The sequence below is a fragment of the Pongo pygmaeus genome, chromosome 9 (assembly GCF_028885625.2).
Source record: "Pongo pygmaeus isolate AG05252 chromosome 9, NHGRI_mPonPyg2-v2.0_pri, whole genome shotgun sequence".
NCBI lineage: Eukaryota > Metazoa > Chordata > Mammalia > Primates > Hominidae > Pongo > Pongo pygmaeus.
This window is the reverse complement of record NC_072382.2, coordinates 96,684,330-96,696,847: the sequence shown is the minus strand read 5'-3', so window position 1 is coordinate 96,696,847 and position 12,518 is coordinate 96,684,330. Positions and strand designations below refer to the sequence as shown.

The window sequence follows — 12,518 nt, the reverse complement described above, 5'->3', positions numbered from 1 at the left end:
CCCCAAAGTACTGGGATTACCAGGTGTGAGCCACTGTGCCTGGCCAGTATTTTACTCTTAATTGATGTTAAACTTTTAAACTACAAGACATCTGTGTCGTTTGTCTTTTTTTATCTTGCCTCCTTTACTAATTATTGCTAATATCTATGTGATTTTATCTTACTTCCTTTACTAATGATTAGATTTTTATTAGAGCTGTTGTGGAGAACATATTTGTCACAATGGAAAATGGAATGAATTGATAATAAGTACCTCAATGATAATTCCATTTGTAGTTAGATGTAGATTATTTATAGAAACAATTGGATTTTTAAAAACACTGAATAAGAAATTACCTAGGATGTTGCCATCAATGTGCTGAAGCATTTCATTTTTCATTTTAGAGTGCTACTAAAATTTGAACTCATTGTGACAGTGTATATTTAGTAAATTTTGCATTTAATAAACTACTATGTTATCATTCATAAAAAGTGCTGTGATGTCACAAAAATGAAGTAATATGTCCTCTAGCAGTCCTAACCTGTCCATTGCCTTTTCAGTGATAGGTATACATTACATGACTGTCAAAGAGGAGTCCATTGTTACTATAAAAGGCCATTTCTTTTTATTCTACCTTTATGGTCATCTTAACACATTTTATTGTTTATGGATCATCAACTATTTGACAGAAAGTGTAGAGCACTTAGAAACTAAAATGCAGTGTGCTGTCTATTGTATATCAATCTATTTAAGATAAAGGATTTCTAAAATGAAGACATAAATCAGTGGAAAAGCTAGATTGGATTCACAGAAACTTGATACATACCTTTTCTAGAGCATATGTGACACATAATTGGTTTACAATTATTTCTAGGAAAAATTCACGTTCAAATACTAAGTTCATTATTTTATGATAGATATTTGTTTGTCAAGGCCAGTTGAATTCACAGGGGACACAGACCGTTTACTACATGTCAGGTATTTATTTTCCTGAATGTCATTGTAATTCAGCAGTTCACCAAACTAGATAACAATTTTTAGGAATTAACTCGGTCTTCATTGAATTAATATCTTTCCCAAATTGCTGTGATTGACTGTTCCTACTTCCCCTCCCCCAGACCGAAGCTATTGTTTTATTTAAAATGTTTAATTTTGAGAAAGGTTGAAATATTAACCAGCAAAGAATAACAATTCCGTAGGCGAATCAGTTTGTTTAATGTCTAGGACGATGGTTCTGCAGTGTGGTTCTAGAACCAGCAGCATCAGTATCAACTGGGAGTTTGTTAGATTACTACCCCACCCCCCACCCCTAGACCTGCTGAATCTTTTGAAATTCTGGGGATGGGACCCAACCGTCTGTAGTGTAACAAGCCTTCCAGGTGATTCTAATACTCTTAAGAATTTAGTACCACCAGTCTAGTATAATTAACCAAATGCTTCCACAAATGAAAATTGTTTACATCTACTTCAGTTTCAACATGCATTATCAGTTGTTTGAGATAGATGATATTGGCAGCGCCAGTGCTAGAATCAGGAAGATTCCTTTTGCCTATTTTTAAAAATGCAGATTTGAGACCTTCAGATATAATATGCTCTCACTGTAAGAAAAATATGTCTTATTTTATTGTTGCTACATTCTGAACTTTAGCTTAGGGAAAAAGGAATTGGGTTTTGAAAGCTTGTTTACGACTGAAATCAAGTGAAAATATCTCTTGGACGTGCTTGCTTACATAAAAATAAGCGTTTTGGCACTAACATTGGTAGACTCTGGTAGGTCTTTCCATCTTAGATTATTTTTATTTCAAGGAAGATTGATATTTTAAGCTTTCATAAAGAAAAGAACGTTTTTTAATCAAAGAAGAAATGATAACATTTGTCCTGATGACAGATTTGGGATTGATATGTTGTTTTTTAAAAATTCTTTTGAAACTCTTGGACAATATTAAATACATATATATATATATAAATTATGGATGTTCTCTTTCACCTATAGTAGCTTACTCTTCAATTAAAAATGGAGTGTCAGAAAGTCTCCATTTGGAGACAGGCGGCCTACAAATTAAAACAAAAGAAACCCATGGCATGTGTATTATATATGGACCATAGGTATATAAAAGATTGCTCTTTGAAAAGCAAAGATTGTCTCAGTTAGTTGCAGTTCTATCTAGGACAGTAACTATAAGTAATTTTATTTTGTTCTTTGGTTGCATCTAACTTTGAGGTAATGGGTGTTTTCCTCATATTACTTCTAAGTTAGTACTACAGTTTAACCTGTATTGATGTTACTTATGTGAATAGCAGGCTGTATTAAATTACCCCACTTTAATTCTGAAGTTCCTTATGCATGGGCTGCCCCAGAAGCATATGTGATTACTTAATTCTAAATCATGGTAGGTGATGCTTTTCTAGTGACCATTTTTCTATCCTTCTGTGAAGAAAGGGCTAATATAGTACCTTAAATAGAACTGTCTCCATGGCAATGGACAGTCAGCTTTTGACTTTGAATCTCATGAAAAAAGAAAATTTAAAAAGCATTTTCATGGTCTAAAATAGCAGTATGGCAAAAGTAAGGTATGAGAATATTTCCTGTCAGTTATTGCATGACTGGTTAAGGTAGCAGAACTTTATCTTTTTTTCTTTTTTCTTTTTTACATAGGACTTTTTAATTGAGTATTTTGAAATATTACTGAATTCCTTCTCTGAATTAATGGATGATAATTATTATCTTCAGATTGATAGAGAACTTGAGAAGCTTAGATATAGGATTGGGTCCATGCCTGAGAAAAAAAGAGTTGCCTAGCTCTGGTTGTAATTTTACTCTCATAAAGAATAAAAATACTGACTAAATTATGGGTCATTCATAATTACATTTAAACAGAACTATCTCATGGAACAGTGGAAGCAATAACAAGATTAAAAATAAAAGTTTAACAAATTATGCCAGTTTTTTTTCAGCCAACTCCTACGATTTGGGGTCTACAGATCACTTATCCTATTTAAAAGACTCCACTGGCAGCCTGCCTCCCTTGTTCCTGTTTGCATCCACACTTACTTAAAGGCAGAGCCCTTTGATTCTAGCTGCTTGTTCACCTAGCTTTCAGTAAAGGTCAGTGACAGTGCTGTATATTAGAAGCTAGAGAATAAGACCACATTGTCATCGGTAATCTTACTTTGTCTTTTTCCTTTCTATAGTTGTTTGCCCCTTGACTAAATCTTATCTCAGTATAGGGGTCATTTTCAATTGAATCAGCTCTCATCTTTAAAATATCATCAGTAAATGCTTAATACTCTGAGGTTACTGTTAATGAGGGAATTGGTTAAACAAATTATGTGACATAAATACAGTGGAATACCGGGCAACTGATCTATGTATAGAAGTGGACAGACATCCATAATATGTCTGTCCATATATGTCCATAATATGTCTGTCCACTGATTGGAAAAAACCAAGTTTTTTATTTTTTAGGAATATGAAGATTTTTGTTTTCATTTAAAAAAAGATAAATACAGAAGGAAGGAATCCAAAATTAACAGTATTAATTTCTGGGTGGTGGGGTTACAGGAGATTATTTTTACCATCTACTTCTCTTCATTGTCCTTTGTTTTTAACAATAAACACATATTTTATAAAAATTTAAAAAGCTATTACTGTTTTGAAATAATAGAGAAGAATAGATAATTTAAGTGATGGATAGTACAGAGAGCAGATTCAAATGAGATGGCAAATTAAAGATGCATTGAGATAAAGACAGATGTTCACAGGTTTAATAGATATCCAAAGTAGCTATGGGTAAATCACCAAGGGAATAATAATGTGTGTGTAGGAGGCTAATGAGGACTCACATGTGTAGACATAGATAAATACAATCTGGAAATGAATGAAGGTACTGTGCCTATCTATAGCATATTCCTTTATGTTGTCATATCAATCATTCTCTTTAGGAATCTGATGTGCTTATTAATATTTCATCAGAATATTAGTTCTTTTCCTTAATTATGAATTCAAGAGATAGCTGCAATTGTATTGCTCTACTTTTATACCATATGGTAGATAATAAAACTTACTGTATAAATTTCAGGAACTTAAATATATAATGTGAGCACTGTATGTTAATCTAGAGATATTATCTATTAGGAACTGAAATAGAAAAAGATGGCTACTTTATAAAATAATGTAATTTTAGAATTATTTAATTAATATGTATACTAGGATTTTTGAAGACTCAAGGTGTATGGAGTCTGTCCTAGGTTTTAGAGAGCTTACTCTGTGGTTAGAGAGAAAGATGTTTTCTAAATAACTTTAAAGATAGCTAAAAATGGAAAACTATACCTTTTGACTTTTTGTAGAGGTTAATAGATTATTATGTATCTTCACTTGTGAAAGCATGGATAATGTTTCAATTAATTTAATACATTACTATATGGAAAAGAAGGGTAGTTAAATATTAAATACTTGTTCTTATGTTTAAGGCTTAGGTATGTGGTTTCAGTGGACTGTCTATTTTTCATGATTTTTTAAAATATATATTTTAATTCTCAAAAATGCAAAATGTGTTTATAGATAACATTATAGAGTATCTATAACCAGTTATTTTATAAACGGGTGTTTTTTACTTAAGTGGCTTTACTTTCCAATTTTATTTTCCATTTCTAATATGATGGGTCATTTGTTGAACAAAATATCGAATTAAGGACCTACTTTGAGCCAATTCATAGTTTTCTAAACCCAGCCTATTCTGTAAATCTTTTCTTTAGCTTGTAAGACAATTTCTAAACATGTTGTCTAGTTGTGTTATACTTAGGAACTCAGTATTGCATAACTCTAATAATGGCAGTTACTTTTTTTTTTTTTTTGAGATGGAGTTTTGATCTGTCACCCAGGCTGGAGTGCAGTGGCGTGATCTCGGCTCACTGCAACCTCCGCCTCCCGGGTTCAAGCGATTCTCCTGCCTCAGCCTCCTGGGAGGCCCAGCTAATTTTTGTATTTTTTTTTTTTTGGTAGAGATGGGGTTTCACCATATTGGCCAGGCTGGTCTCAAACTCCTGACCTCGTGACCCACCCGCCTTGGCCTCCCAAAGTGCTGGGATTACAGGCGTGAGCCTTTTATAGTTGTATAGATAATGTCACACTCTTAAGAGCTTTACATTCATATAATATTCTCACTGCCTATTTTAATAGCCTTCTATTCACCCACTGCTGTGGGAGGGACTGCCACTCTTGGGTCATGGGGGTGGCTGAACATATAATACCTAACACTGGACAGATGAGATCAACAGTGGTTTATTAGTCACATATACTCACAGTCCAGGGAAAAAGGACACTGCACACCGTGCAGTGCACTTAGAAGTTGTATTCTGGAAGAGAATGAACAACGAGGGGCAGTGAGAGACAGGCTTTCTAGAACAAAGAGGGTGAGATGCCCCAAGTTTCTACATGAAGCTATGGTTGGCTTGTTTACATAATTGCATGAACTGGCAGTGAACTGAAATCTGCCACCTAGGAATAAGTGGGAATTACACCTGGTTCATTTGAGAAGGTGAGCTGTTTGACCAGGGGACCTTATGCCCATGAGCAAGGTGGGGAGGGGAGGGGAACTTGCAATTAACATTTAAGGTCCTCCCAATTTTACCAGATGTCAAGGGATCATATAATATTGGACCTCAATTTTAGGCCTTATACCATACTTACCCTATGAGGGAGGTATATGCTGTTATCCTCATTTCATAGATGAGATTATTAGGTACACAAGGTAACTTGTTTAAAACTATTAACAACCATTCCCCTGACTGTTTTCTTCTGTTTGCTTTCCTTCAACCCAGATATTATAGAAATTCTTGATGTCAGGAAATAAAAAGAAAGCATATAGAAATGTGATGTTTTACCCCATTTCTAACTCAGAAATGAACTACCTTTACATTTTTATTATTAATTGCCAAAGTTTTTAATCCAGGTCCCCTGATGATTCTATTTCCATTTATTTGTCCACAAACTCTGATATAGGTAAATACATTTGCATGTCATGATTGAGAGCTGATTGACATAGTCTTTATAGAGAGAGGTAAGAGATTTGGTTTCCTCTTTAAGAGCCCTTAAAAGCAGATTGAATATTAAGATAATTTGGATTTTGCTACTGTTTGGAGGGAATGGTCTACTGATCATCATTTCTAAAGACCAGTTTTTCTGTGAGTAATTTTAACTATCTATGTTTCTTAAAAATGTATAAAAACCTTTTGGTCAATAGAAATTTTGCTGGTTTACTTGATTACAACTTTAGAATTTGCAAACTTGGTTTGTCATTATTGTTTTAACACATACTTTTCTATGCACCAGGAAGGAATTAATGATTATCTGGGATATTTATTATTCTTTTCCACTATAATTGTGTCAGAGCATCTTATCATTTCTCTTGATAAAACCGGGTATCTTTTTCTCTGAATTTTTCACATAATGCAAGTGTAATTGTAAACTAGCTGCTTTTGTTTTTTCCTTTTTTTTAGTCTGGCCAAACCTTTGATATAAAGAAGTATGTTTATAGAGTATTATTTATAATGAACTCTATGTCCTAATTAAAAGCAGATTTACCAAGTTTGGGTTTTTCTCATTCCCTTTATCTTGCCTGTGAACTTTGTCAAATTAACTTTTTAAAAATACAAACTGTTTATTAAAGAGTCTTGAATCTAGTATATTGGAATAATAAGTTTCTTTAGTCTTCCTTTCTGTTTTAATAAGAGCTATGCTTAAGTGATATAGTGGTAGAATGCAAAATGCTCACAGTTCTGCTATAACACTTAATGCAAATTTGTTTTAATTGATGTATTAGGGAATGATTTGAGCATATCAGTGAGTTTTGTGTATTAGGATACATACTTCAAACATCTACCCTCCCCCTTAGTTCACCAGTGTGTTATGAGCTCCATCCATTCATATCTGGTGTTACATTGTTACGTCTTATTTCAGATCATCCTTCTGCTGCTGCTTCATAACTTACAGGCTGTAGGCCTTGCAGTAACCACTTCCATAAGCAATTTTCTTTTTCAAGGTAGAGTGCCATATACATATATATTTTAACTATACTTTAAGTTCTGGGATACATGTGCAAGAAGAACGTGCAGGTTTGTTACATAGGTATACATGTGTCATGGTGGTTTGCTGCACCCATCAGCCTATCATCTACATTAGGTATTTCTCCTAATGCTATCCCTCCCCTAACCCCCTACCCCACAACAGGCTCCGGTGTATGATATTCCCCTCCCTGTGTCCATGTGTTCTCATTGTTCAACTCCCACTTATGAGCAAGAACATGCGGTGTTTGGTTTTCTGTTTCTGTATTAGTTTGCTGAGAATGATGGTTTCCAGCTTCATCCATGTCCCTGCAAAGGGCATGAACTCATCCTTCTTTTTTTTTTTTTTTTTTTTTGAGGTGGAGTTTCGCACTTATTGCCCAGGTTGGAGTGCAATGGCGTGATCTTGGCTCACTGCAACCTACACCTCCTGGGATCAAGCAATTCTTCTGCCTCAGCCTCCAGAGTAGCTGGGACTACAGGTGCACACCACCACACCTGGCTGATTTTTATATTTTTAGTAGAGATGGGGTTTTGCCATGTTAGCCAGGCTGGTCTCAAACTTCTAACCTCAGGAGATCCACCCGCCTTGGCCTCCCAAAGTGCTGGGATTACAGGTGTGAGCCACCACACCTGGCCAAACATCCTTTTTTATGGCTGCATAGTATTCCATGGTATATATGTGCCACATTTTCTTTATCCAGTCTATCATTGATAGGCATTTGGGTTGGTTCCAAGTCTTTGCTATTGTGAATAGTGCTGCAATAAACATACATGTGCATGTGTCTTTAGAGGAGAATGATTTATAATCCTTTGGGTATATACCCACTAATGGGATTGCTGGGTCAAATGGTATTTCTGGTTCTAGATCCTTGAGGAATCGCCACACAGTCTTCCACAGTAGTTGAACTAATTTACACTCCCACCAACAGTGTAAAGCATTCCTATTTTCTCCACATCCTTTCCAGCATCTGTTGTTTCCTGACTTTTTAATGATCACCATTCTAACTGGGGTTAGGTGGTATCTCATTGTGTTTTTGATTTGCATTTCTGTAATGACCAGTGATGATGAGCTTTTTTTCGTATGGTTGTTGACCACATGAATGTCTTCTTTTGAGAAGTGTCTGTTCATATCCTTTGCCCACTTTTTGATGAGGTTGTTTTTTTCTTGTACATTTGTTTAAGTTCCTTGTAGATTCTGGATATTAGCCCTTTGTCAGATGGATAGATTGCAAAAATTTTCTCCCATTCTGTAGATTGCCTATTCATTCTTTTTTTTTTTTTTTTTTTTTTTTTTTAGGAATTCAAAAGTTTATTTTACCTTGTACCATGAATTTTCTCCAAGGGACAAGCAGCATGATAATGTTACAGGTAGATTGCCTATTCATTCTGATGATAGTTTCTTTTGCTGTGCAGAAGCTCTTTAGTTTAATTAGATCCCATTTGTCTATTTTGGCTTTTGTTGCCATTGCTTTTGGTGTTTTAGTCATGAAGTCTTTGCCCATGCCTATGTCCTGAATGATATTGCCTAGCTTTTCTTCCAGGGTTTTTATGGTTTTAGGTCTTATGTTTAAGTCCTTAATCTACCTTGAATTAATTTTTGTATAAGGTATAAGGAAGGGGTCCAGTTTCAGTTTTCTGCATATGGCTAGCCAGTTTTCCCAACACCATTTATTAAATAGGGAATCCTTTCTTAATTGCTTGTTTTTGTCAGGTTTGTCAAAGATCAGATGGTTGTAGAAGTGTGGCGTTATTTCTGAGGCCTCTGTTCTGTTCTATTGGTCTATATATCTTAGTACCAGTGCCATGCTGTTTTGGTTACTGTAGCCTTGTAGTATAGTTTGAAGCCAGGTAGCGTGATGCCTCCAGTTTTGCTCTTTTTGCTTAGGATTGTCTTGGCTATGTGGGCTTTTTTTGGTTCCATATGAAATTTAAAGTAGTTTTTTTCAATTCTGTGAAGAAAGTCAATGGTAGCCATTTAAGTGAGGAATTACTACCTACCAGCCAACCCATATGCTCTGATAGTTATAAACACATTTGGCACACTGATGATCATGCAGCTCTTCTTTTAGGAGAAAAAAATGTATTTTTTGGAGATTACATTCTTGGGAAGGAACAGCTGTATTTGAAGTCCTATCATGATTATATGAACTCTCTATAAAACAGTTACGTAAAGTTAAACCTCACTAATATATACAGGCCCAGTAATACTTCATGCTGGAGCTAAAATTATTTAATATATTTTTTAAATAAAAATATGCGAGGACAAGTCCATACGTTATTTTGTGAGGACTTTCAAAAGTTATTCATACTACTAGATTATAAAGGTTATTAATCATATAAAGATTATTTAAAAGACTACTATCACCATTTACATAAAATACCTTAACATAATCCCTTGATTCATTTTTTTTTAAAAAAACTAAGGAAAGAAGAAAATCATTGAATACCATAAATCCTGACAATAAATAGATTATTATTATTTCTTTTTTTTTAGAATATGGTATGCTTTGTTCACTGGATCATTTATGAAGAACATAAATTGGCTGGGCGTGGTGGCTCACACCTATAATCCCAGCACTTTGGGAGGCCCAGGCAGGTGGATTACTTGAACTCTTGAGTTTGAGACCAGCCTGGGCAACATGATGAAACCCAGTCTCTACAAAACAAAACAAAACAAACAAAAAAAATATATAGTATAGAACATTGAAGAGAATTTTAGACATATTTAAAATTACAGTTCTTCTGCTATTAAATTATGTAAATTATATGATATTATATGATATATATCTATAATAGACCTTTTTCTAATCTTGGTTTTATAACATTTTACCAAAAATCCAGAAGGTATCAGTCAATTTATTACTAGGTTAAGTAAAATTATTTTTAAAATAAGAAAACATTTTTTAAACTAGCAAAATAATGGGAAAGTAATTTTAAAGCATTTAGCTTATTTTCTTTCTGAAAACTTTCTACCAGCATTTAGAATCTTTCACAGCATTCTGTATAACCATATAATGTTAATGCAAAAAGGCCCCATGGAATGTCTCTCATTTTTTAAATGCGAAAATTAATTCCTTGAAAAATGATCAAAGCACTGATCCTTTCAGTGCTAAGAAGGGAAAATAACTCAGGTTTTAGTACCTTTTTCGTCGTATCACCTTACCTCTAGCATTCAGTTATGTATTACATTGTTTATTACTCTTTGGGTGTCTGTATCTAATTTTACCAAGTAGTTTGTAAACCCCTTTAGGCAGTTTTTATACTTTCCATTCTTAAAAGAGCTATTACATAAGCTGCTTAACAATGAATTTAGTTGGTACATACTGATTGGTTGGTTGATTGATTTGAAAGTGTTTTAAACTTAGAATGCCTAGTGCAGGCCTCTGGTGTTCACTGATGTCCTTTCAGTGCTTAAAAAGTAGTAATGTTGGCCGGGCGCGGTGGCTCATGCCTGTAATCCCAAAACTTTGGGAGGCTGAGGTGGGTGGATCACAAGGTCAGGAGTTCGAGACTAGCCTGGCCAAGATGGTGAAACCCCATCTCTACTAGAAATACCAAAAAAATGCCTCTGTAGTCCCAGCTACTTGGGAGGCTGAGGCAGAAGAAACGCTTGAACCTGGGAGGTGGAGGTTACAGTGAGCTGAGATCATGCCACTGTACTTCAGCCTGGGCAACAGAGCAAGATTCCATCTAAAAAAAAAAAAAATAGTAATGTTTAAGTGATATGAATGTTTATTTTGAGTTAACTGAAAAACTATTGATTTAGTACACTAACACTGAAACCTTAAGTACAGGCTAAGGATAACAAATCCTGTTATCCTTAGTTAAGTTACTTAAAAAAGAAAGCTAAAGAACAGAAAAGGGCCTGAATAGCATCTGTATGCAAACTAATCTGGAAAATGGGAGGAGATATCAGGAGAATGACAAATTAAAGGAAGTCTTTGTGATTATTAGAAGATAATTACTTTCACAGATCTTAATTATAGCATAATTATAGCTTTTTCTTTCTATCAAAAACTGCACTCTGAGAATTTTCTTGCCAAAACAGGAACTGAGAAACTTTGGATGTTGTGAAGTAACTCTATTAAATTATAAGAGTGTGTGTGTGTGTGTGTGTGTGTGTGTGTGTGTGTATTTTAGGACTGGCATAAATCCAGGATGCCAAAAAACATTTTAAGGTGGTTATTGTTCAAAAATAGTTTCTAATATCATTAAATGTATCATAGTCAGAGTAATATATAGAAATAGTATGTTATCAATCAGCGTTTATTGGGCATCTGATTTGAATTAGTCATTAAGATAGAACACTTCTTTTATAATTAAATTAGTGAAAGAGAAGATAAACCACTTTTATATAAAAGAGGTTTATCTTCTCTTTCACAAAATGATACCAGGCATCATATAAATGGGAATCTGGAAGACGGGAAAACTCGCTGTGGGTTTGAATGAGTCAGTATACGGAATTTAGGAACTGTGTTGAGGCTTATGTGAAATGAAGTGTTCATATAAGGGAACACTTGGAAAACAAAAGTTGAAAAGTTAGGTTAGGGGCCAGAATGTTGGAGATCTTGCCTTTCTTCCTCTACTGTCCTTCCCCTAACTCCACCCCCTCAATAAGCTAAGGATAAAATGATAGGCTAAACTGAGGTAGTAGTAGTAGAAATGGAAAGCAAATTAGACTCACTGAGAAGTTTGTGAACAGGTGGTGAGATAACCTAGTATAAAGTTGTTACTAAATATTAGAGTGTAATGTATAATAAAAGTTTGGGTCTTTAAATGCAAATTAAAATAATGAAACACTTGATTCTTGACAGTGCTTTCATCTCCTTGAAACCCATATCCTTCCACATTACTGTCTTATAAGCATAATCCCTGGATTGCTAGTATCAGCCTAAATCTAAGCTGCCTTATTGTGTGGATTTCTTTTATATCAGTTAGTGTCACCATTATTCATCCATCCAGTCATCTAATTCAGAATTCTGTGAGGAACCCTAGACTTTTCTCACTGTTTTACCCTGATATTCCATTAGTCACTCAATTCTATTTAGTCTGCTAACTAGCTGTCAATATAATTCCTTTTCTTTAATCCATACTACTTAATTAACCCAAATCTTCTCTTTCCTACATAATATAGTAGCCTACTAATAGCTCGTATTTCCCCCAGCCTCCACCACCCCACTCTACTTTCTAATGGATGTCAGAAATATTTTCTTAAAAGACAAATATAATTATTTTACTATTGCCCATTGTTTATATAATATCAAAGCTCTTTACTCTGACATTCATGATGTGACTCTTGCCTATGTCTCTAGCCTTATTCCCTGAGAAAGTTTCAGGAATCATGTGGAACAACATAGTTCCCTCGATGTGTCATGTCTTTGTATTTTATATTTCTTTTTCCTGGTATTGTTGTATCCACATAGACTTAACTATCCTTTTCTAGGTATCCTAACAAATTTCTACTCCTTCCCAAG

The 12,518-nt window shown here is 34.5% G+C and overlaps 1 protein-coding gene and 1 long non-coding RNA gene across 5 annotated transcripts in view; one reads left to right on the top strand and one right to left on the bottom strand.

Moving 5' to 3' along the window:
• The window catches only part of SESN3 (sestrin 3), a 67,567-nt gene that overhangs the window by 15,636 nt on the left and 39,413 nt on the right, over positions 1-12,518 (top strand). Inside the window, exon 2 of one of the 3 annotated variants that reach the window (XM_063671364.1) lies at positions 8,342-8,412. The exons of the other annotated variants lie outside the window; for them this stretch is intronic. Coding sequence (XP_063527434.1) covers positions 8,371-8,412 — 42 coding nt within the window. The 5' untranslated portion in view covers positions 8,342-8,370. The remainder of the gene's footprint in view (positions 1-8,341; positions 8,413-12,518) is intronic. 3 annotated transcript variants of the gene reach the window in all.
• The window catches only part of LOC134740274 (uncharacterized), a 66,840-nt gene continuing 62,631 nt past the window's right edge, over positions 8,310-12,518 (bottom strand). For both annotated transcript variants that reach the window (XR_010127623.1, XR_010127622.1), the window contains exon 3: positions 8,310-10,734. This is a non-coding gene — a long non-coding RNA (uncharacterized LOC134740274). The remainder of the gene's footprint in view (positions 10,735-12,518) is intronic.